The sequence below is a fragment of the Trichinella spiralis genome (assembly GCF_000181795.1).
Source record: "Trichinella spiralis strain ISS 195 chromosome Unknown Scfld6, whole genome shotgun sequence".
Lineage (NCBI taxonomy): Eukaryota > Metazoa > Nematoda > Enoplea > Trichinellida > Trichinellidae > Trichinella > Trichinella spiralis.
In genome coordinates, this window is record NW_003526945.1 from 2,873,911 (window position 1) to 2,894,037 (window position 20,127).

Genomic DNA, 20,127 nt, shown 5'->3' on the forward strand with positions numbered 1-20,127 from the left:
ATGTTACTGTATTAGTTTAACTTTTATTTTTTTAATGAAACGAGTAAATGCTAATTACTCATTATTTGCGCACATAGACTTTTTCTATTTGTTGAAAGATAGAGTTAATTACGTCTTCCTGTATTTGAATTATTAATGCCCAATGTAAGTTTCGGAATACAAATATAGTGCATTTGACAATATTGTCATTTGCCATGATGATTAACAATGAAAAGTGTTTAGAGAATACAACAAAACACGATTGCTTTGCATTCTGCATGATCAAATTACGATTAGAGAAAAGTCTGGATTTTACTAAGATTAATTGAGGACAGTTTTAAGTTAAAACAACGTTAATTCGTGGAATTGCACAAAAAAAAGCTATGCTTGAATTTTGACACTTAAATTTGTGCAAAAAGCCAAAAATATTATCAACGTACAATAACTTTTGTTTCCACTGTACTACTGTATGTGTGAAACTAGTTTAAGAATTATAATGCAAAACTGGACGTAAATTAATTGGAATTTCAAAATTATTTCAATTTTTAATCATTTTTAATTAATTATTAAATACTGCTTTACGTTTCTTGGCAAAATTTTATCGCATGAAGATGAAAAAATAGTCATGTGCTAAAAGCTGTTAAACACTTTAAAGATATCTATTTGTTTAAATATTTTTTATAAAAAATAATGAAATCAGTATTTTTATTAAATTTCTATGTAAAATGAACTGTAATGTAGTATTAGTTTAGTAGATCAGTACCAAATATAATATTTAAGTTGCTTGGCTTACTGTATCTGAGCGATTCTTCACATTCGTCATTGTGTCGCTTTCTGTGGATCACTTGTTCACTGGTAGCTTTCACTATGTTGTTGACGTTTAAGACTATTACAAACGAATCTTTTGAGCTGGAAATGAACGAAAATCAAACGGTATGCTTAATTTTTTGCCACAGAGTTGTACGCGTAAATGCTTCTTCATTGAGAATTTTAGTTGCCATTTAAAACGTGGGTAGTTTTTCTGCGCGTGGTTATTCTGTATTTTACATATTTCAAATTCTCTCTGTACTTATAAATCTCATTTTTAATATTTATTGTACGTATCTGTTGTATCGTAGCGTTGTTGCACTCGTTAAATGAGCTGCTAAATAGGGCGAGTATAACTGTTTTCTTTATAGAACCTTATTTAACGGAAAATTACAGCTTTTGATTTTCTCTTTGACTTTGTGGTATTTTATATTTTTGTTGTTGGTGTAGTTTCAGTTTTTATTCTTTGTTATAAATTTTTTTACCATTTATACTAAAACGTGAAATGTTGAGCTTTTTTCTGCTGTAATATTTCGTGCTGCGCATATATGTGGTAAATATGTCGTATAATATAAGCAGCATTTTTTAGAATTTATTGGTGTTTATTAATAGTTGTACTTTCGACAGTATTCATGGAAGTGTGATAGGAAAATTTTTTTAATCATTATTGTTTATATGGTGGTGAAATTTTAAGATTTTTTCGAATAAGTTAAATACAAAGTATTTTCTGTTTGATAAATGTCAAATGGTTTGTCAAATGCATCCTATTTCATTTTCAGTTTTATAGCTCGTATTAAAGTTTGCCATTTTTAATGTTTTTGAAATTATTTCGGAATTGTTGACTTTATTTCATTTTATTTATTTTGAATTAGAAGGTAAATAAATGACGAAATTTACTTTAAGGTCAGAGAACTGAAGCAGAAAATAGAGAAAACAAGAGGTGCCCGCTATGCTAGTGATCTTCAAACATTAATACATGCTGGCAGAGTTTTAAGTGATGAGCAGACAGTGAAAGATGTCAACTTTGACCCGAAGAAATTCATTGTAGTTGTGGTAAAACCTCCATCGGTATGTTTGATTTCATTGGTTATAATTAAACCCCAAAGCGTTCGTGATACTTTTCAGTATTTGAAGGTTAAACGCAGTTAAATAAATTATTTTAATAATTTTTTTAATTTATTGCTTTAAGTTTTTGGTATCTTAATTTAGTTTTCTTGTAAACTTTTATTCTTAATTTTTCAAGATTTTTTTAGTTTTAAAAAAGGTTCATTTCTGTTAGGCGATGTTAACGATTTCGACGTAATTGAAAATTGATTACTAGCTGTGCTTGAATGCACAGTCATATATGTAATATTTTAAGCTGTAATTGATTATATAATCTACATATGACAGAGTAACATTCATTTCATTTTTTTAAGCGATTGATATTGAAACTAATGATTATTGATGTATAGTATAGTATAGTATAGTAAAGATTTGTATAGTAAGATAATGATTTTTAAGGTTTAATAAAGCACTTATATAGTAAAGTGTTGTTTTCCTTGACGTACTATTTCTACATGTGTAAATTGTGCAATTTTTTATTTAACTGTATTGAAAATACAGATTTTGTTAATATATTTTATTTTTTAATGTGTATGAATTTTGTTTAGCCCAAGAAAAGCACTCCTGCTGAAACTAAGAAGAATGATGTGAAGGTAATTTCATTTCTCTGAAAATTTTGTTTAATAATATTTTTTATAACTTTTAAATGTTTTTGTAACTTTTTCACTTGAATGCTAGGCGACATTTTAATCTGAACAGTGTTTTGGGCACATACAGTGCAGTACAGTACCGCATCTTCAGGAATATAAGCTGCTGCATTCAGCACAGTAATTGTGAAAATTAATTAGTGATTGAATGATTTTGAAGTTCTGTAACATCTAGAAAGTACTGCATTTTCGAGCACTGCCGTTAAATTTCATTTGTTCTGTTGAATGTAGCTTGTGTTCATTAAGTTTTAGTATGTGTATTAGTTTCTTTCTGAAATCAGTTATACAGCTGTACATTGTGGGGAGAAAGAGAAAAATTAAGCATTATTTCTAATCGACCTTGAAGATACTTGATTGTTGGGCTTTCTTTTACAGGATACTACTAAAAAGGAGAAACGTGAAGAACCACTCGTTCAGAATAAGACCAAACAAGAGAAATGTGTCGATCCAGTTGTGAAGAAAGAAACTAAGCAAGCGAAATGTGCTGATTCAGTGGTGAAGAATGAAATTAAGCAAGTGGAACGTGCTTCTGAAGCGAAAATTGATTTGAATAAGGATTCTGGAGGCGAAAAACAATCACAGCCCAGTACTGAAGCAAAATCCATACAACGTAAGGCAGTTCAAGCGGCTAACACTGCGGGAGCTTCTTCAAATACAGTGTGAGTTCCTTGTTGCTTGATCGATCTTGGATGCTGATATTGAACGTTAAGACATTTTAGGACGGCAAATGATCGTCATGAGACCATGGAATTGCAGCTTGACGACAATCTGGTAAATGAACTGTGCATGATGGGTTTCAGAAAAAGCAGTGTGGTGGTAGCATTGAAGATGGCATACAACAATCCGGATGTGGCAATTGATTATTTGACAAGTGGGGTCGATTTGATACGATTGAAAGAGAGAATTGATAATGAAATTGCACAGTCTCGAACTGTAGGGCAAGACGGAGGAAACGAACCAGGTACGTTACAGCATTACTTGTATTTAAATGTTTTGTCAAATGTGATGATTATTTTTATTTTTTGATTTTTATACAGAGTATGATGGGATTGCACAACTGAGACATAATCCAGCTATTAAGCAACTTCGATTGGTTGTTCAGCGAGACCCAACAATGCTGCACGATGTGATTATGGAAATTGAGCGCGCGAATCCAAATATTACAAGAGTTTGAATTTTTTTCTCATTTTCCCCATTATTGTAAGTTTACGATTATTGTTTATTGATGTTAAATTTTAGCTGATTCAAGAAAATCAAGAAGCTTTTGTGCAGCTGTTGAATGAACGTGTCGATCAAAATGAACCGATGAAGCAGGAAGTTCAGAAACAGCAACAGCAGCCGCAGCAGCAGCAGCAGCAACAACAACAACAACCACAACAACAACGACGACGACAGCAGCAACAGCAACAACATCAGCAGCAAGAACAGTCAACTTCTTCTGGAACAAGGATCTTTCGAATTCATTTGACTGCAGAAGAGCGGGATGCTGTTGATCGCGTAAGTTGAGCGTCAATTTTGAATTGCATATATATATATATATATATATATATATATATATATATATATATATATATATGTATATTACAGTGTCAGGCAGTTATGTCGTTGTTTTTATTTTTATTTATTGATTATTTTTCAGTTAGTAGCGATGGGCTTTTCTGAAAGTCAAGTTATTGAAGCATACTTTGCTTGTGACAAGAACGAAGCTTTGGCAGCAAATTTTTTGCTTCAGTCATTGGAAGAAGATGGCGAATTCCCGTCACGTCTATGAACAGCTGATTTAACAAGTGTTTGGCAGTGTGATTGAGAAAAGTCTTTAAAAATTTTTTTTACTTTTATTTTTAACGAACTGTGCATCACCGTGCTTTTTTTTAATTTCAACTTTATAGTGCTAAAACTGTTCGGTTAAAATGCGTCGTTTAATTAATATGTAAATGCTTTTTTCAGCAGGTTTATATAATTTAGAGCTGAAATTTGATTAATATCGACAGGGTTTGGCTTTTTGAACATTATTTCCTCCTGCCCAATTGTAACGGTAATAGAAATGGGAGGATGGAAAACCTTTCCACTTGTGGAGCCGGTGAAGGCATGATGAGTCAGCTTTTGTTTGATTTAATTTAATTTAATTGGAAAATAACAAGAATTTTCAATTTGCACGTATAGATAAAACTATCTGTCAATATTTACATACCTATTATTTATTATTAATATTATGCCGGATACTGAAAAATTTGCTGTTCGACTGAATGCGAGAATGTTCGCTTTTTCTATTGGAATATTTAAGGCAGCAGTGATGACTGGACACTGATTAAAGATATATATATATATATATATGTATATGTATATGTATAATCTCAACTGTTTTGTTGTATGTATATATTTGGTGAAAAGTTTTTTCGGTTGTTGAACGAATAATTCCAACAAACAACCTGATGAGGATTAAAGAGGAGGAGGATTTTACAAGCAGAATTAAGGTAAGAAATGATATTGAGAGAATTTTTTTTATTTATTTGCAAGTTTTCAAACAGTGACTTATTTATATTTGGGCTGATTTTTATTTTTTCTTTTTTATTCATCACAGAAGTAAGCAAGCAGTCAGTCGATGGTTCTGTTAAACATATTGATTGTCCTGATGATAATCAACAACAGCATCAGTAACAAACGATGGAGTTGAAGAATAATATAAATTTTAGAAAAGAACAAAAGGAAAATAATAATTCAGCTGAAATTTCAAAATAATCACAATCCGAAAGGTTTTGCTTGGGTGGTGCAAAGAAAAAGCACTGAGAATTATGCCGGCAGAGAATGTACTTTCACGAACCACCATGATCAATACAGAAGCGCAATTACGACTGTGGCAGATGATTATGAGCAAGTAAAGAAAAAAGAAACGAATAATGATACTAATAATATAAGCTGAACATCATGTGAAAAGCGACGATGGCGCCAGACCTTCTTTGGTTATTGGCGACGGTGAGAGGTCGCTTTGGCAAAGAAATTTCATAGGAAACAACACCAAATTGCCGTTCAATTGTTCAAGCAGGGTTCTGGCACGGAGCAGGTCGAACTCGCCCAGGCAAAGCCTCTTCTTGTACTGTTTCAGCTCTACGAAATTTTTCACCGAATTGCTCGGAATGCAGCCAAATACCTGACAAACGAGACAAATTCGAAATTACCCCTGAATAATGCGTGCGACCCAAAGAGAAGAGCAAAAAAAACCCTCAACGCACCTTTTCAAAAATGTCGGCATTGCGTGCAGCTATTTGCTTCCAAGTGGTGAAAAATTCAGTCGACACTGGATCTCTGACGTCGAGTTTGGATTTTCGTTTCGCTGACGTATCCGACAATCCGAGATGTTCTGCGAATAGGTCCGTCCGCAGTGAAAACGCGAACCGACCCGCCTGGTACAGTTGGCCGTTCATCGAAGACCTGCTGAATTCACAGTCTTCGACATAGATGGCCACCTGATGAGTTGCGGGATCAAATGGAATTTATTCATTTTCACACGTTTTACATTCTTATTATTACCTCTGAATCGCGTTTTCCCAACATTGATCTGTCGTTTATGTTCGCTGAGCCGATGATCGTGAACAAGTCATCAACGATCATCAATTTGCTGTGAATGTAGATAATTTCGCTGACCTGCAGAAAAATTGACCAAGCTTTAAAACGTGTAAAATTTTGTTTGCATCAAGTTGAGAATTGTACGAACTGTGAACATGTTATATATATATATATATATATATATATATATATATATATATATATATATATATTTGATTACCAATTTTTCCATCAACGTAGCGTGAGTACGCAACGAACAAAAAACGATATACTCGGATGGATCTTCAACTGAAAAGACATTGAAAAAGAAAGTAGAAACAAGTTGGCAAAAATTTTTCCACTGAAATTGTCTCACTGTGCTGGGCCAAGTTGAACAGCAGACTATTTGGGCCTTTGCATAATGAACAGTAAGTCCAATGCAACACTGCCTGCAAAGCACTGCCGCCGGTTGTCCCCAGCTGACCTTCGAATCCTGGTAACAGTGGCATCATCACGTACACACGAAATGTTTCTTTGTCGCTGAAAATGATTTGCATTCAGTTTTTATCCATTCACACAACCATCCCAAATTCAAGCGTGAGAGAAATTAATTGTAATGATAATCCTTTTGAAAACTGAAACTTAAAAATATTTAAATTGTCATTATTACTGCGATTTGATGAAATATTTTTCAATTTTAGAACAAAATTTCAAAAATGCATCAGCTCACTTGTACGCTTGAAGTATTCGATCGTAAAGCGCTTTTGCGATACTATTGTGTACGTCATTCGAGTTGAGCAACGATACGAAAAACTGATTCTGGAACCAAAAGAAAAGACCAGTGAAAAAGAAAACGCGAATACTGCATTTCAAACAACCTCAATGTAGATGTAATGTTTGGCATTTTTGATCAAATGAACATAAGCACGATGAATGCTATCTTCGACCATGTTGCTGCCGAATGACCACTGACTGCAGCTTCGAATTACCTAAACGAAACAACAGTCAACCTAGTACAACTGTTGTTCTCTGACAGTGAGTGATACGGCAACCTGAATGTGACATTTGTAGGCAATTTTATGGAAAATATGTGGCATTTCCACTTTTTCGTAAGACTTTGGGATCAAATATGGAATACGCTGGTTGTGCTTTGCTTTTTCTGTCTGCAGTTGTTAAACGATTGTTGAATTTTTGAAATTTTAAACGAACAAGCAAACAACAACCTTGCAAGCGTTCCAACGTTCTATAAAATGCCGGGCTAAATCTCGTGCAACGCTACAATAGACGACAGCAGCAATATCGTGCCATGGCATACGTGGTGTTTGACGACGGTCGATGAAATCTGAAAAATTCAAAGCCAAAAATCATTTATTGAAAGCACAGTCGAATGTGCAATTAATTCTCCACACTCACCGTTGTATGGTAAGTTGATTTCAGTAAAGTCTTTGTAGATGAAATTCGCATAATCTTTGCCAATCCACAACTTGCCACAACCGTACAGACCCGGATCAGTGTCATCTTCCATTTGCAAACAAGTTAGCCTTGAAAATAAAGAAAAAACAATACGTCATTCTGCTTTCTTCATCATAAGGTAAATTCATTATATTATATCACTCTCTCTCTCTCTCTCTCTACCTTCGTTAAATATTAACTGCTGTACATGCATGCAAAAATATGAATATTCACATATATATACTTTTCCTCGTAACACATTGCCGCATCGTCGACATTTTCACATTTCAAATCGCCTTCTTCAACCGCTCGGCGTAATTTCATCCAAGGTGCGATTCTCTGAAAAACAGAACATAATCCACCATGGATCAAGCAAGTATGCAAGTAGAAAAAGAATACTGCAAATAAAGATTTTCTTCGTTTAGCTGTATCATCAACTGTTTCACCATCGTCTGCAGACAAAACCTGTGAACCTCTCTGTTTGCAGTCAGCAGCGCTGTTACGTTGCATTCGAGATTTATGCTTCAAATCAGATTTGTAAGTATCGAGAACAAGTAATGATAAGAATAATTGTATAATAATAATAATAATAATAATAATAATAATAATAATAATAATAATAATAATAATAATGATGATGATGATGAATTTACAATTTCTCCTACTTTCATTAACAGATTTGCAAAATTGGGCAATCCAAAACGGGATGATGAACGCAAGAAACGAACAATTCTTCGTTCACGTTCTTCACCTGCAACAACTTCCGGTTCGATTTCCAATTCAGCGCAATGTTTAACAACAACAGCAGAGCTTTCTAAAATCAACACTTATGGTATGAATCATTGACAATGAATCGATTTAAACAGATAAAAAAGCACTTTATCTGAATTGCAATTTAGGAAAAAATGTAATCTGCAACAGTTAAGCTTACTTGTGTTATATACTTACGTTCTGGAGGATTTTCCGCGCTCGGCTGCGAAACCAAACCCGCATTGCACATTTGAACAACGGGCAACATTTTGGACATTGATCGCATGGCCGACATCAGGGATTTTTCTTCTGTCAAGCTCGCGTGCCGAGCACTGCCAAAACTGACACTGCCGAAATCGGTAAGTCTAACAAGTGAATCAATCAATCACGTTGAATTGGAAAAAAAAGCAATCTCTTGCAATTCTAGAAGAACATAATAATGAAACCTGTGCTTGGGATCATCCCAACGACCGTAGCACAAATCGATACCTCCAACGAATGCTATGTTCTGATCAATGATCACCAGCTTCTCGTGATGAGCCCACAGAAACACACCACTGCCGGGCAAATGGTCAGGATGACGCATTACCTGAAAGCATTTTTTCCCAAAGATGAAGAGATAAAAAGCTGAACAACAGCAAGGGCAACCTTGATATTAGCATGGAGTTGTTGCAAAATACGCTTGCTGTAAGCGCTGTTTATACCCAACGCAAGTTCCACTTCTTTGTAAAGCAGAACATAAACGCGGATGCCTTCTTCTGCTTTTCTTTTCAAAATTTCGTCAAGCCGCCAACGACGTCCTGCCGCCGCGGGTCGCTTCAAATAAATTTCCGGACTAAGCCACCATCCGGTTATGAAAATTTGCTCTTTCGCCAATTCTAGCATGTTGGCTAAATTTTCCATGTACGATTTGCCGTCCACAAACCTGCCCAAGGGATAAATGGAAACAAAAAAGTATAAAATGAAGAAAATCGAATCGTACAGACACACAAAACTAGGAAAAGAGAAAAAACAGTACCAACGACCGTAAACGTTGCGACGCTTAGGAAACGAGGAACCGAAATCGTGATTCTGCAACCACTGTTTGCCAGAAACTTCGATTGCATTTTCCAGAGCGTCTTTCCATTCGATTGCATTTTCTTTGGTTTTCGATTTCAATACCAACGTCCTGGAGAGAGAGAGAGAGAAGGAAGATGATAAAGCAATGCTTGAAAAAGTTGAACAGATTTTGTAAACCGATTCAAATTTTCAATGATCAAACGAGGCTTTTGGTGCATTTCCAATTTGAAATGAAAACCAGGATCCAGCAGCATCACCGCTCGCAAATCTTCGCCTTCCGGTTTCACATAGGCCAAATAAGAATCTTTCAAAAACACCCACCTGAAAATAGATGGCTTTGTTTCGAGATGTTGAATTTTATTCATCTCAACAACAACTGTTTCATCACCATTACCTATACTGCCACGAAGCCATCAATTCTGCACAACATCTCACCACACCACCGTAAGTCAGTCGACCGCCGGGACGTTTTTTCAAATAACCTTCTTTATTTTTTCCGCCCAAACCGCTGACAAAGGAAAATCGACTAACTTCAATAAATTCTCTCTGAATCGAATTGGAAAATAAGAAAAAACAAAAGTTTCAATCAATCAGTGGAATGTATGCGATCATTTATCGTACCGTTTCTTGGAGATTTCTGTACGCCGGCACGTGAAGAACAGCGGACAAATATTTCTCCAAACGTTCCTGAAGTCCGACAACAGCATGCAGCATGAATATATAGATAGTAATTAATTTATTGAAAACGAACACATTCGAATCCCACCTTTCGATTGTCAGCTCGATTGTGGAGCGGCCAAATTGGGAACGACGGTAAACGGCAGTGCTTTTTCTTCCTCTTCAAGCTTTTCTCAACTGTTCCATCCGATTTATTGTACTTCAAAGATGCCGTATGCATCACTGCTGTGCCGTTGTCTCCAGTCGGCTGGTCAACTGCGGCAATCTGCGACCGATTCTCGTATCCGTATTTCAGCAACACCGGCGACAATTGCTTAATTTTAATAATTTTTCCATCCCGGCTGGCGTCGCGTGGCTGTGCAGATGGTGTCGCCACTTCGGTATTTCCACCTTCTCCTCCTCCTCCACGCGAATCGTACTCCAACGAGAGTTGCAACTGGCGACTGAACAGACGGTGCCCGAAATGGAACAACCGATGCTAATTTGAAGAAGATGAACACTGAGAATTTTGTGAATTACCGTCGTCGAGTTGTTGGAATCAACGACCTCTTGGCGCGGTAGAGCAAGATGCGGTTGTGCAAAGAGAAAAAGTCCTTGTATCGGCGGAAAATTGTCCACCGGTATTTGCCATGCTGCAGTTCAATTTTGTAACTGAAAAAAAATTTTGGGAAAAGGGATTTTTCTTTGCTTAACAACAACAACTGCTTACACGCGACTGTGAAACGCGTTGAAAATACCACTGCCACCATCTTCGGCTACTTCAGTTATTTTTGCCGTGATCGGCGTATTGGCCAAGTAACAATCTTGGCTTGTCTGCTTGTCGTACAGAGAAGAGAACATCAGCTTTCCTGAAACGAAAGTTTTGAAGGAAGAAAAAATATTTTTTTGATTTTTTTTCTTTTAATATTCAAACCATCCTCGCTGGGCGACGACGATTCTTCCAATATTGAACAATCGCACTTTTCATCATCGGAAGTGGACGTGCTGCTGCTGCTGCAGTCCAGCTCAGACATTGTGGATTGGATTGGATCAGAAGGTTGATTTTTGATAAAGTTGAAATGGAAAATTTTCCACCTTCTTCACACCGCAATGCAACAAATTAATAATACAGTAAGCCAGATTGAAGTTTCTTCTTTCGATGAATCAGCTGACCATTTGCAAAATATCTACAAAAGTCACAATACACGACGGTTGTATTCAAATGTTTCTTGTGGCGAGTAATTTTTCAAACATTCTATCGAACATAGCGAATCAACATTACACAACAACAACAACAATCGTTCCATTTTAGCATTTTTGATCGACGACAAACAAATACAAACCATTCAACAACATTGGAAAATAACAAAACTCACTAATGAGAATAATAATAGTCCGAGCGTGCAATTGTACAAACAATCAATTGATCACAAAACAAACCCGATACAGCAAGTTCATAATTGCAAATACATTGAACCCAAATTACAACACTGCATTTATTGTCAAATGAACAATAGTCATTCTGCGGATACGTCATCAGCGAGTGCATCATTGTTCCGCATATTTCGGCTGTCAAGCTTTCGCAGGTGAAATTTTTTTTACAAATTTACCATCTCGACTACGACTACAAATTGAACTCATTGTTGGAAAATTCACTTCGAAACATCAGAACGCGATGCAAAACTGACAACCAATTTTTTAACAAATTTCCAAAAACCAATCATTTTTGCACGCTACGTTTTCAAAACAGTTTCTTTTTTTCCACATATGAGCGCAAAATAGAAAACAATGCTCCAGAACATCTGTGCACATATTTAAATTGCCATGCCACTGAATACATTTTACACAAACAATATGAAATATCTGCCGTCTTTTTTCATTGTAATAATTGGTAAAATTGCTCTACTTACGTGGATTGTTCAAGCCGGTTGAACAACCTCAATATTGTCCTGACAGTGCAGATGACACAGCTATCCAAGAAAATGCATCCAATTTGCAGTATAATTCTTGTCAGTTATGCGATGAAAATGCTGCCAAACTACGAAACTACAGTATGAAAGCAAATAATAAAGTTGTATCATGATTATAGTTTTTTATGGATTGGTAAAAAAATTCTACTTTTTATTCCATTGCACACATTTCAGTAAAACACTTTTCGAAGCGAAGCGTGAGCATGTGAAAATTGTCATCAGATAATTATTGTGCGCAAAACGACACTTACGCTTGGCGTCAAATTTTTACTGACACCTGTTCACACAGTTTTATTTCATGCGCACTGAAAATAATTGCTGATGTTGAAATATGTGTGTTTATGTTGTGTGCGCAGATTTTGCTGGAAGAATTTGCTCATTAATATTATTACCACCACTGATAGATTGATAAAGATGCGGAAATACTGCAAAACTGTCAAAATTATAAAAAAAAGTTTTCAAAAATCAGCTGATACTGAAAATCAAATTAAAATAAACATCAGTATTATAAATAATATTTTTTGTGCATTTATTTTGACTAATTCAAGAATAAAATGATTAGGAGTGTTTAAATTTTGAATACTGTCATATTTAGTAAACATTTTTGTAAATTTGTACTTGAGTACTTTTGTAGAGTGTAATACTGACGGAAGAGAAAATTTTTCGTTTGAATAATTTCAAAAAATGGATGTGTTTTTAGCTGTACTTTTTTTTAACTGAAGATGAATTATAACTGTTTTTTTAGGATTTTGAGGAATACTTTAAATCCGTTGCCAAAATTGAATTTTCCGACAACGTTATGTGTAGAAAAGCAATAATAAAGATTATAAGAAAGGTAAATATTATTGAATAAAATACTATCATTGGTGAAAAAAATGTTTATACGCATACAGTAATGTTGTTTAAGATTGCAACTTTATATTATCGTTTTGTTTCTAAGCTAAACTAAAAGTCTATACTAGTTTGTAATTGTACTATAATATAGCGTGCATTTTATGCTTGGTATAGTTGAAAGTTGTGTGCTTAATGATTTACTTTAATATATATTTTTTATTTTAATGGTAATCAGTTATTTTTAAATTTATTTAATGAATTTATTATTATTATTATGTAGTTTCTTATTTTATGATTAAAGTACTTTGCAATGCAAATTTATTAGCCACTATTTTGTTTTTCTTGTCAAGCGCTTCAAGTACAGTATTGCATTATAAATAGAGGGAAAACTGGGTTATTATTTTTTTATGAGAAAGTAGATTTAAGCTTCTATTACAGTTAACAGCTAGCATATTTAATCGATGCATGATCAACTGAAAATATATTTTGTCCAAATTTAATTTGATTCAGCAATTAATTCTTTGAAAAGTGTGAATCTTGAAAAATTTTTGCTTCGAAAATATTGATATTTTGTTGTGTTCATGTGACTGTTCTGTGACTTGTGTTTATGTTATTATTTATTTATTGTATATATAATATTTTATTTTTGAATATTCAGAGTTGCGATTGTAAATACAGTAAACAGAAAGTTTAGTATGCTAAAACGTTTTGACAAAAGTTGGCAAATAACACCGAAGTAATAGCTTGACACCAGCATTGCAAGCATCGCAGTCACATGAATCATTTAGTGTACGGCAGATTTTATTTGTTTAAATAACATGCATACGAAATAGTGTAATTATTACTCATTTGGAAATTTGGTTCGAGAATACGATGCTATGATGTGTTGTGGTTATTTTTAGGATGATAATATATGGATTACTGGACAAAGAGTAGAATTAGACAGTGTGGACAGCGATGATCAGTTGACGTTTGATGGAATTATGATGCGTTAGTAATATTTCCTTATTTTTCTCCCATGTCAAACTTTTCATATCAATTTATGCATATATTTTGATTTTTTTTGAAAATAAATACTCACTAGTGGTTTTATAAATGAGCAGCAACTTTTTCAAAGTCTGTCTTTAAATAATGCATATTTAAAATAATTTAAATAGGATCTTGTATTTATGGAAGAAAAGTGCAGATGATAAATTCAATTTTAGCATTTCCACAGAAACGACTGGAACTGGCTAAAGGTACGATGAAGTTCGAAATAAACGTCAGTGATTTGTACGAGATACGACCGACTATTGTTCCAGATGGCTATACGAAAATTGAACTTTTTGACGAAGGTTACAATTTGAAGAGACCAGTTCTATATTTCATCAGTGAAAACTGCATTAGATTTGTTGAAGCTCTCAAGCAACACATTAAAATTCAGGAGTATGAGCTTTTTATTGCTTTATTTGCAAATTTCAGTCACATTATATTAATACTGTTGTTATACAGCGATAATTTTAATTAAAAGGGTATTTAATTTTTAATTATGCATGATTTTTTATTTACATGCTTGACTGATTCAATTTTACATCTATTACATAAATATATTTATTTATTTAGAAAATTACAGCGTGGGCATTTGCATTTTATTATTAATGAGCGATCTGCAAAATTTAACAAAGCCATTGACGACCTGATTGAAAGAAAGAACAAAGCAACTTTTATGCAAGTATGTATTTTTACGCTTTTGTTTCTGTCTTGTTGCTCATTTGCTCATCATACATTTTAGAAATGGCGTTCATCACCAACAACCACTATGATGACTAGATTGGCTGGAGTTATAGATACTTTAATGAATCCAGTCGAAATAGAGCACAGTTTCGAGGATAAAAAAAATATGGATAGGCGACATGTTACTGAACCAATAAGCACTCAAGTGGAAGATGAATACCAATATATAAGTCATGTATGTGTAATTAATAATAATTTTTATTTTACATTGTGGAGAAAACGTTATCGACAAGGGTGTTTCTTGTTAAGTAATTTCACTTTATTGTTTTATAACTAATAGAAGTTTTGCGATTTTTTTTCAAAATTAGATAAATTCGTTAAATTAAAAATAATTTGTAGTAAATTTTTTCGATTTCAATTTTTTTGCAGCCAGTTAGACTACCTGCGCGTGTGAGAATTCCACGTGGAGAGCCGTTGTCGGTTCAACAATGGTTGGACCATGTAAGTGAATCTGGAGCAATTTGCGATGAAGAATCTGTGAAACGTATCATCTTCAGTGGTGTATGATGGAAAATTGTGTTTTGTTTATTCTAGATTAAATGTTAAATAAAATTTCATTTTGAAGGGTATTGTGCCGGAACTTCGCAAGACCGTATGGAAATATTTATTGGGAATGTACCAGTGGTCGTGGACAAAAGAGCAGTGTGAACAAAAGCAGTTGGATTTTGAACAGCGATACCTTCGCCTACGAGAACAGTGGCAACTGGTCGATGAGGATCAAGCTAGTCGTTGGACTGATTTTCGCAAATACAAAGATTTGATTGGTTGGTGATTTGTTTTTTATCCTGTGAACTATTATTGCCTCTTTATCGTAGTTTTTTATTTGAAGAAAAGGATGTTGCACGTACCGATCGTACGCATTCTTATTACGAAGGAGCGGAGAATGCGAATTTAACATTGCTGTCATGTTTATTGATGACATACATGATGTATCACTTTGATTTGGGTACGAAGTTGAACAATTGACTTGAGAATTCGATGATAAATTTTATGGACTGTATAAGTTTAATTTTTGTGCTTTAGAAATAATTTACATATTAAGAATTGATACTGTGCTCATTTGTTAAAAAATGCATTTTATGAAATGCGTTAAGTTGATATATATATATATATATATATATATATATATATATATATATGTTATATAAACAGGTTATCTGTTTTGCATAGGATACGTACAAGGTATGTCTGATTTGTTGTCGCCGTTGTTGATGATTTTTGAAGACGAAGTGGATGCATTTTGGGCGTTTGTTCATTTTATGGAAAAGTCAGGCACCAATTTTGAGCTGAATCAGAGCAGCATCAAATCGCAATTTTGTCAGCTGCGATGTCTTCTTGATGTGGTCAATCCAAGGCTCAGCGAATATTTGAGTAGCTCAAATATTAATTTTCAAACGGATTTGTCCATTTTGATTTGTACATTTTCAGAAAGCAAAGATTCTGGTGAGATGTTTTTTTGCTTTCGTTGGCTTTTGGTGTTGTTCAAGCGAGAATTTACCTTTGACGACATCTTTCGCCTTTGGGAAGTGAGTATTTTTGTACTTTACAACAAAGCGGTGGTGTAGTTGTTTAAAAAAATTTTACATCGCTTTGCATTCATTTATTTGTACGGAGGTTCTGTATTCTTTTTTTTCTTACAGTAATATTGATTGTCATGTTTTATAAGATTCTGTAGTTAAATTCTCGGATTATCTAATTTACAGTTTGGGTTGAGAAAGAAAATTTCAAACTGTAAATTGGTCGAATGCGTTGACAACATCAAAAGTTTTTGCAATTTGTGCATTTCAATTTAAGGTGCTTTGGACTGGTTTGCCGTGCTCAAATTTTCATCTGCTGATCTGTCTTGCTATCCTGGAAATGCAGACGGACGAAATAATTCAACGTGGGTGTGGACTGGAAGATATTGTAAAGGTATATTTATTGTATGGTCATTTGCACTTTTTTTTCTTTTTCCTTTTTTTCAACACTGATTGTATTTCATTTTTTATGCGCTAATTATTGTTTTAACAATGGATATATATTAGGGAATTTTAATGATTTATTTCCGATTTTTAATAATTAAAGAAACGCATGTTTCATTATTTTATGCGTTTCAAGATCAGTGTGGTAAGTAAACACATCCAGTTGAATAGAACTAATTCTTGTGAATGAATGAATGACCTATCGATTCTCTCTTAGTATTTTTTTATTTCTTCGTGCTACGCTTGATAGCCTGAAAATCAAGAGATGATTTTCAATTTTGCAGACTTTTAATGTCCATTTTTAATAATTTATTCCAATTTGCGACGACATTCTAGCTCGTAAATATGCTTGCATTCAAAATTCCGCTCGATGAAGTTTTGGTAATAGCAAATGGAATTTATCACCAGCTGGAGACTGTGCAGGAAAAAGACAAAGTTGTGGCTAACATAAGTATTATTCTCGGATTTGAGGCGGCAGAAAATCCTGTTTGATTTATAAAGCTGGCCAACATTGAACATTTATGCAGTCCGTTTGAACATTTATTTGCACACGCTTTTATTCACCTTATCTTTGCTTATTCTATTTTTATTATTTACTCATTCCATTTTCGTCCGAAATGAATGCACTGCTGTGTATCACCATTTTACACATAGACAAAGCAGCAACGTTTATTATATTTTTGCTTGATTTTTATTTGTTTTTCATGTTTATTTTTCCGAGAAAATCCATGCCAAACTGAAGAATAGAGGAAAAAATTTTTTTTTCGTTTTACCCATTTATCGAGGTTTTAATGTTATTAAAAATTATTCAGAAGATTATTACTGTTTAATAAGAATAACGTAATGTAAAATGATCAAAAACAATATGCATATTTACATGCATGCCTAATTCGTGTGTATGCGCGAATCTGCACAGCAAGATGTCATTGCTGATGCATCAGTATCAGATACGAAATTGCACTACTACACCAGTGTTGCAAAAGTACTACTCATTCCTTGTTTCAGAATGCGTAATACATTTCGATTTTTAACTCTTAAATACTTTCATATGGTAAAGTTGTAAAATGCAAATTTTCATGTAGCCATCATGAACCAAGTATGTTCTTGACGGAACGGCGATGTTGCCCTTGGGTCGAGTTGATTTTCAAAAAAGACGGCGAGACCTGAGGCAGCTGTCGGTACGTAGAATGATTTAGGTTATTAGTGTGTGTAGTTCGTCTGTTGTATTACGACTCTGCCTGCGCCGATTACGCATTTGTCTTGTATTAAGTAAGTAAATGGTGCAATCATTCAAATGAGTTTTGCTTGATCCACGTTCATCAGTGAGCACGAAACAGACGCGACCGTATGTATGCATATGCAGTCCACTTGTGAGAAGGCGATTGGATTTTTATCACTAACAACGTATGCTTGTTTTTTTATTTCAATATTGTTATTTTGAATTTTTTTCTTTGGTATATGGTACATTAGTCAGATCAAAGTGCTGAGAATAAAACGGAAATACTGTCAAGTTTGGAATGGGGTTTTCTGGTAGCGTTTTCTGGTAAATGACTAGGTGGGATAATGCTAAGTGTAGACTCCGCGTCTGTCACTCGGCTTTGCCTTTACCATTGCCTTAAAATGAACCTGCTTGTCGACGTGGCTAAATTAACTTCTTTCAATTGAAAAATCCTCTACTTTATAAGTGTATCAAATAATATTCTTTCTCTTTTGTTCAGCATAATGGAATATTTTGTATTTTGAATGCTCGGCTTGATTTGCATCAATCATTCATTGCAATCACCTACCTATTCGAGTTGAAAACTGTTTTTCTTGTTTAGTCATTTCTGTTATTATTTTCAACCTGAATATGCGCAATAAACCGAGTCAGTTTAGCGTAAAGTAAAGCGAATTTCTTAGATCTGATCAGCAGTTGTATGAATATAATTATACACAAAAATGAAACCACAAGAAACATTGTTAATAAACTTATAATTTTGAAATGCTAATCAGCTTTTAAATTTATAATTTAGCTACTACTAATAAAAGTGGCCATTAAAAAGAAACCGAAATTTGACAAATAGAATGCATAATAATGACAACCAGTACATTTAGCCGTCGTGTAAACCAATGAAATATAAAATGAATCAGAGTTCGGCGCGAAATTTACAAGCAATCAAATTTTGAAGCGGCGTGTCTTTGATGTCAACATCGAATGTAGCCCTCAGAAAATTATGCTAAACTGTTTTGGCAGCATAATAACACTGATATAATGTTTTTTTATAAAATTTAATTTATTTTGCGAGCAGTCAGTTATTATTGCTGATTCAGGGTTGTTGTGTAGATGAGCTAATAATAATCTGATGCTGGGGTTTACATTTTCCACACTATCCACTACACTCAGAATGCATGGCATTAAAATGCTGGCAAGTTGAATAATATTTTTATTATATGAATGAATGAATGAATGAATTATAGATCATTTAATGGGATATTTTCAAAAATAGTAATTTACAAAAGTAGAATGAATTATAAAATAAAAAGTTCAAACGCATTGCAAATGCATGTGAAACTAATAAGTATTAAATGTATCAGCAAATATTTTTCTAGTTTTGAAATTTCAATATTCTGTCAATAGAGCATTGATGATAATAAAATTAAATGATGAGATATCATTGTGGATAATGAGTGATAATGAATGAGATTGATAATCAGGGCGAAACCACTGCTTTATTCCAACTGCAGCTTCGTCCCCTTTTCAGTGATACGGTTTTCTTTTTGACCAACTCTTCTTTCAGATTTACCACTTTGGGACAGTAACGATTTGTTTTGCCAAACTTTCTTATAAGCTAAATATTTATATTATTCTACTAATTCTGTAATTACACAAATTGTGTTCTTACATATTTTGCATATTTCTCCGGCACATTGAAATACAACAAAACAAGTACGTAGAATGGAATGAGGCCAATTATGAATATGATAATGACTATCCTTACTGAAATGTTAATAAAGCGTTTATTATTATTATACACGAGTAATGGTAATTTGAAACATGGGCATTTTTCTGTTGAATATTTTTCGCTCTAATAATTAAACAATAGTCATTTATTTATTTAACAGTTGTTTTCCACAAAATTTATGGAAAAGCGAACATAGATTATTTGAATTCAGAAAATTCGAATATAGCAGTTTAGCATTTTGGTGTTAATATTGAAAGGAAGTTTGAAAAAATGAGAGTAAATTCTTACTTTTTTCGACTTTTAGCTGTGCTTCGAAGTAGTCATCAATCGTTTTTTCTTGTAATTCTTTCTTGGAACGTTTATAATCTATTAAAAAAAATTTTATATAATGTAACGAAACTGAAAGTTTGAAAGTATTCAAATTTTTATCTATTAATTAGTGAAATGGAATTTTGATTATGGAAAGTTTGAATTTACATCGTGCAGTTTGCAAACATTAAAACAAAACTGGGAGAACAGTAAATAAATGACTTGATGTGATATTAAATTTTTACGATTTTATATAATTCTGAAATGGTGACCAAATGATCAATAAATAAATATGCCGTTTATACCTTTTTCCAGGTAGAATTCAGAAATTTTTTTGATG

At 33.7% G+C, this 20,127-nt stretch overlaps 4 protein-coding genes across 4 annotated transcripts; 3 read left to right on the plus strand and 1 right to left on the minus strand.

Annotated features, from left to right (window-relative positions):
• Positions 1 to 135: 135 nt before the first annotated feature.
• Tsp_10709 (putative UBA/TS-N domain protein) lies at positions 136 to 4,308 on the plus strand. The gene is made up of 12 exons (XM_003373674.1): positions 136 to 144; positions 760 to 912; positions 974 to 1,009; positions 1,690 to 1,910; positions 2,040 to 2,085; positions 2,439 to 2,483; positions 2,913 to 3,196; positions 3,257 to 3,498; positions 3,575 to 3,705; positions 3,777 to 4,034; positions 4,125 to 4,133; positions 4,177 to 4,308. Exons 1-12 carry the CDS (start codon positions 136 to 138, stop codon positions 4,306 to 4,308), a joined length of 1,566 nt encoding a protein of 521 aa, XP_003373722.1.
• A 1,152-nt stretch (positions 4,309 to 5,460) lies between these two features.
• On the minus strand, positions 5,461 to 11,550 carry Tsp_10708 (putative phospholipase D domain protein). Its single transcript, XM_003373675.1, has 20 exons — positions 11,439 to 11,550; positions 10,729 to 10,867; positions 10,539 to 10,670; positions 10,108 to 10,462; positions 9,777 to 9,887; positions 9,544 to 9,662; positions 8,872 to 9,450; positions 8,481 to 8,647; positions 8,198 to 8,346; positions 7,777 to 8,054; positions 7,494 to 7,621; positions 7,304 to 7,422; positions 7,133 to 7,243; positions 6,959 to 7,069; positions 6,811 to 6,899; positions 6,457 to 6,620; positions 6,322 to 6,389; positions 6,066 to 6,179; positions 5,768 to 6,001; positions 5,461 to 5,685 (listed from the first exon to the last, which is right to left on the minus strand). The coding sequence occupies exons 1-20, from the start codon at positions 11,548 to 11,550 to the stop codon at positions 5,461 to 5,463; spliced, it is 3,504 nt and encodes a 1,167-aa protein (XP_003373723.1).
• Positions 11,551 to 12,652: 1,102 nt separating this feature from the next.
• Tsp_10707 (putative TBC domain protein) lies at positions 12,653 to 17,028 on the plus strand. Its single transcript, XM_003373676.1, has 14 exons — positions 12,653 to 12,658; positions 12,714 to 12,803; positions 13,461 to 13,490; positions 13,705 to 13,792; positions 14,008 to 14,227; positions 14,405 to 14,513; positions 14,574 to 14,750; positions 14,945 to 15,076; positions 15,141 to 15,339; positions 15,405 to 15,521; positions 15,728 to 16,101; positions 16,370 to 16,486; positions 16,640 to 16,681; positions 16,873 to 17,028. The coding sequence occupies exons 1-14, from the start codon at positions 12,653 to 12,655 to the stop codon at positions 17,026 to 17,028; spliced, it is 1,857 nt and encodes a 618-aa protein (XP_003373724.1).
• Positions 17,029 to 19,500: 2,472 nt separating this feature from the next.
• Tsp_10706 (hypothetical protein) lies at positions 19,501 to 19,558 on the plus strand (the record flags this gene model as incomplete). The annotated part of the gene is made up of 1 exon (XM_003373677.1): positions 19,501 to 19,558. A coding segment is annotated over exon 1 (58 nt), but the record flags the coding sequence as incomplete, so codon positions are not given.
• Positions 19,559 to 20,127: the final 569 nt, after the last annotated feature.

What these genes read in the sequence shown, in the direction of transcription:
- Tsp_10707 (XM_003373676.1), top strand. An exon ending in AATACCAATATATAAGTCAT is followed by an intron (nt 14,751 to 14,944) that starts GTATGTGTAATT and finishes ATTTTTTTGCAG; the next exon opens with CCAGTTAGACTACCTGCGCG. An exon ending in ACATCTTTCGCCTTTGGGAA is followed by an intron (nt 16,102 to 16,369) that starts GTGAGTATTTTT and finishes TTTCAATTTAAG; the next exon opens with GTGCTTTGGACTGGTTTGCC.
- Tsp_10708 (XM_003373675.1), bottom strand. Translation starts at nt 11,550, where the DNA reads ATGATGCACTCGCTGATGACGTATCCGCAGAATGACTATTGTTCATTT. An exon ending in ATCGAGCTGACAATCGAAAG is followed by an intron (nt 9,888 to 10,107) that starts GTGGGATTCGAA and finishes AATTCGATTCAG; the next exon opens with AGAGAATTTATTGAAGTTAG. An exon ending in CCTACAAATGTCACATTCAG is followed by an intron (nt 7,070 to 7,132) that starts GTTGCCGTATCA and finishes TGTTTCGTTTAG; the next exon opens with GTAATTCGAAGCTGCAGTCA.
- Tsp_10709 (XM_003373674.1), top strand. An exon ending in GGGTAGTTTTTCTGCGCGTG is followed by an intron (nt 1,010 to 1,689) that starts GTTATTCTGTAT and finishes ATTTACTTTAAG; the next exon opens with GTCAGAGAACTGAAGCAGAA. An exon ending in GCGATGTTAACGATTTCGAC is followed by an intron (nt 2,086 to 2,438) that starts GTAATTGAAAAT and finishes AATTTTGTTTAG; the next exon opens with CCCAAGAAAAGCACTCCTGC.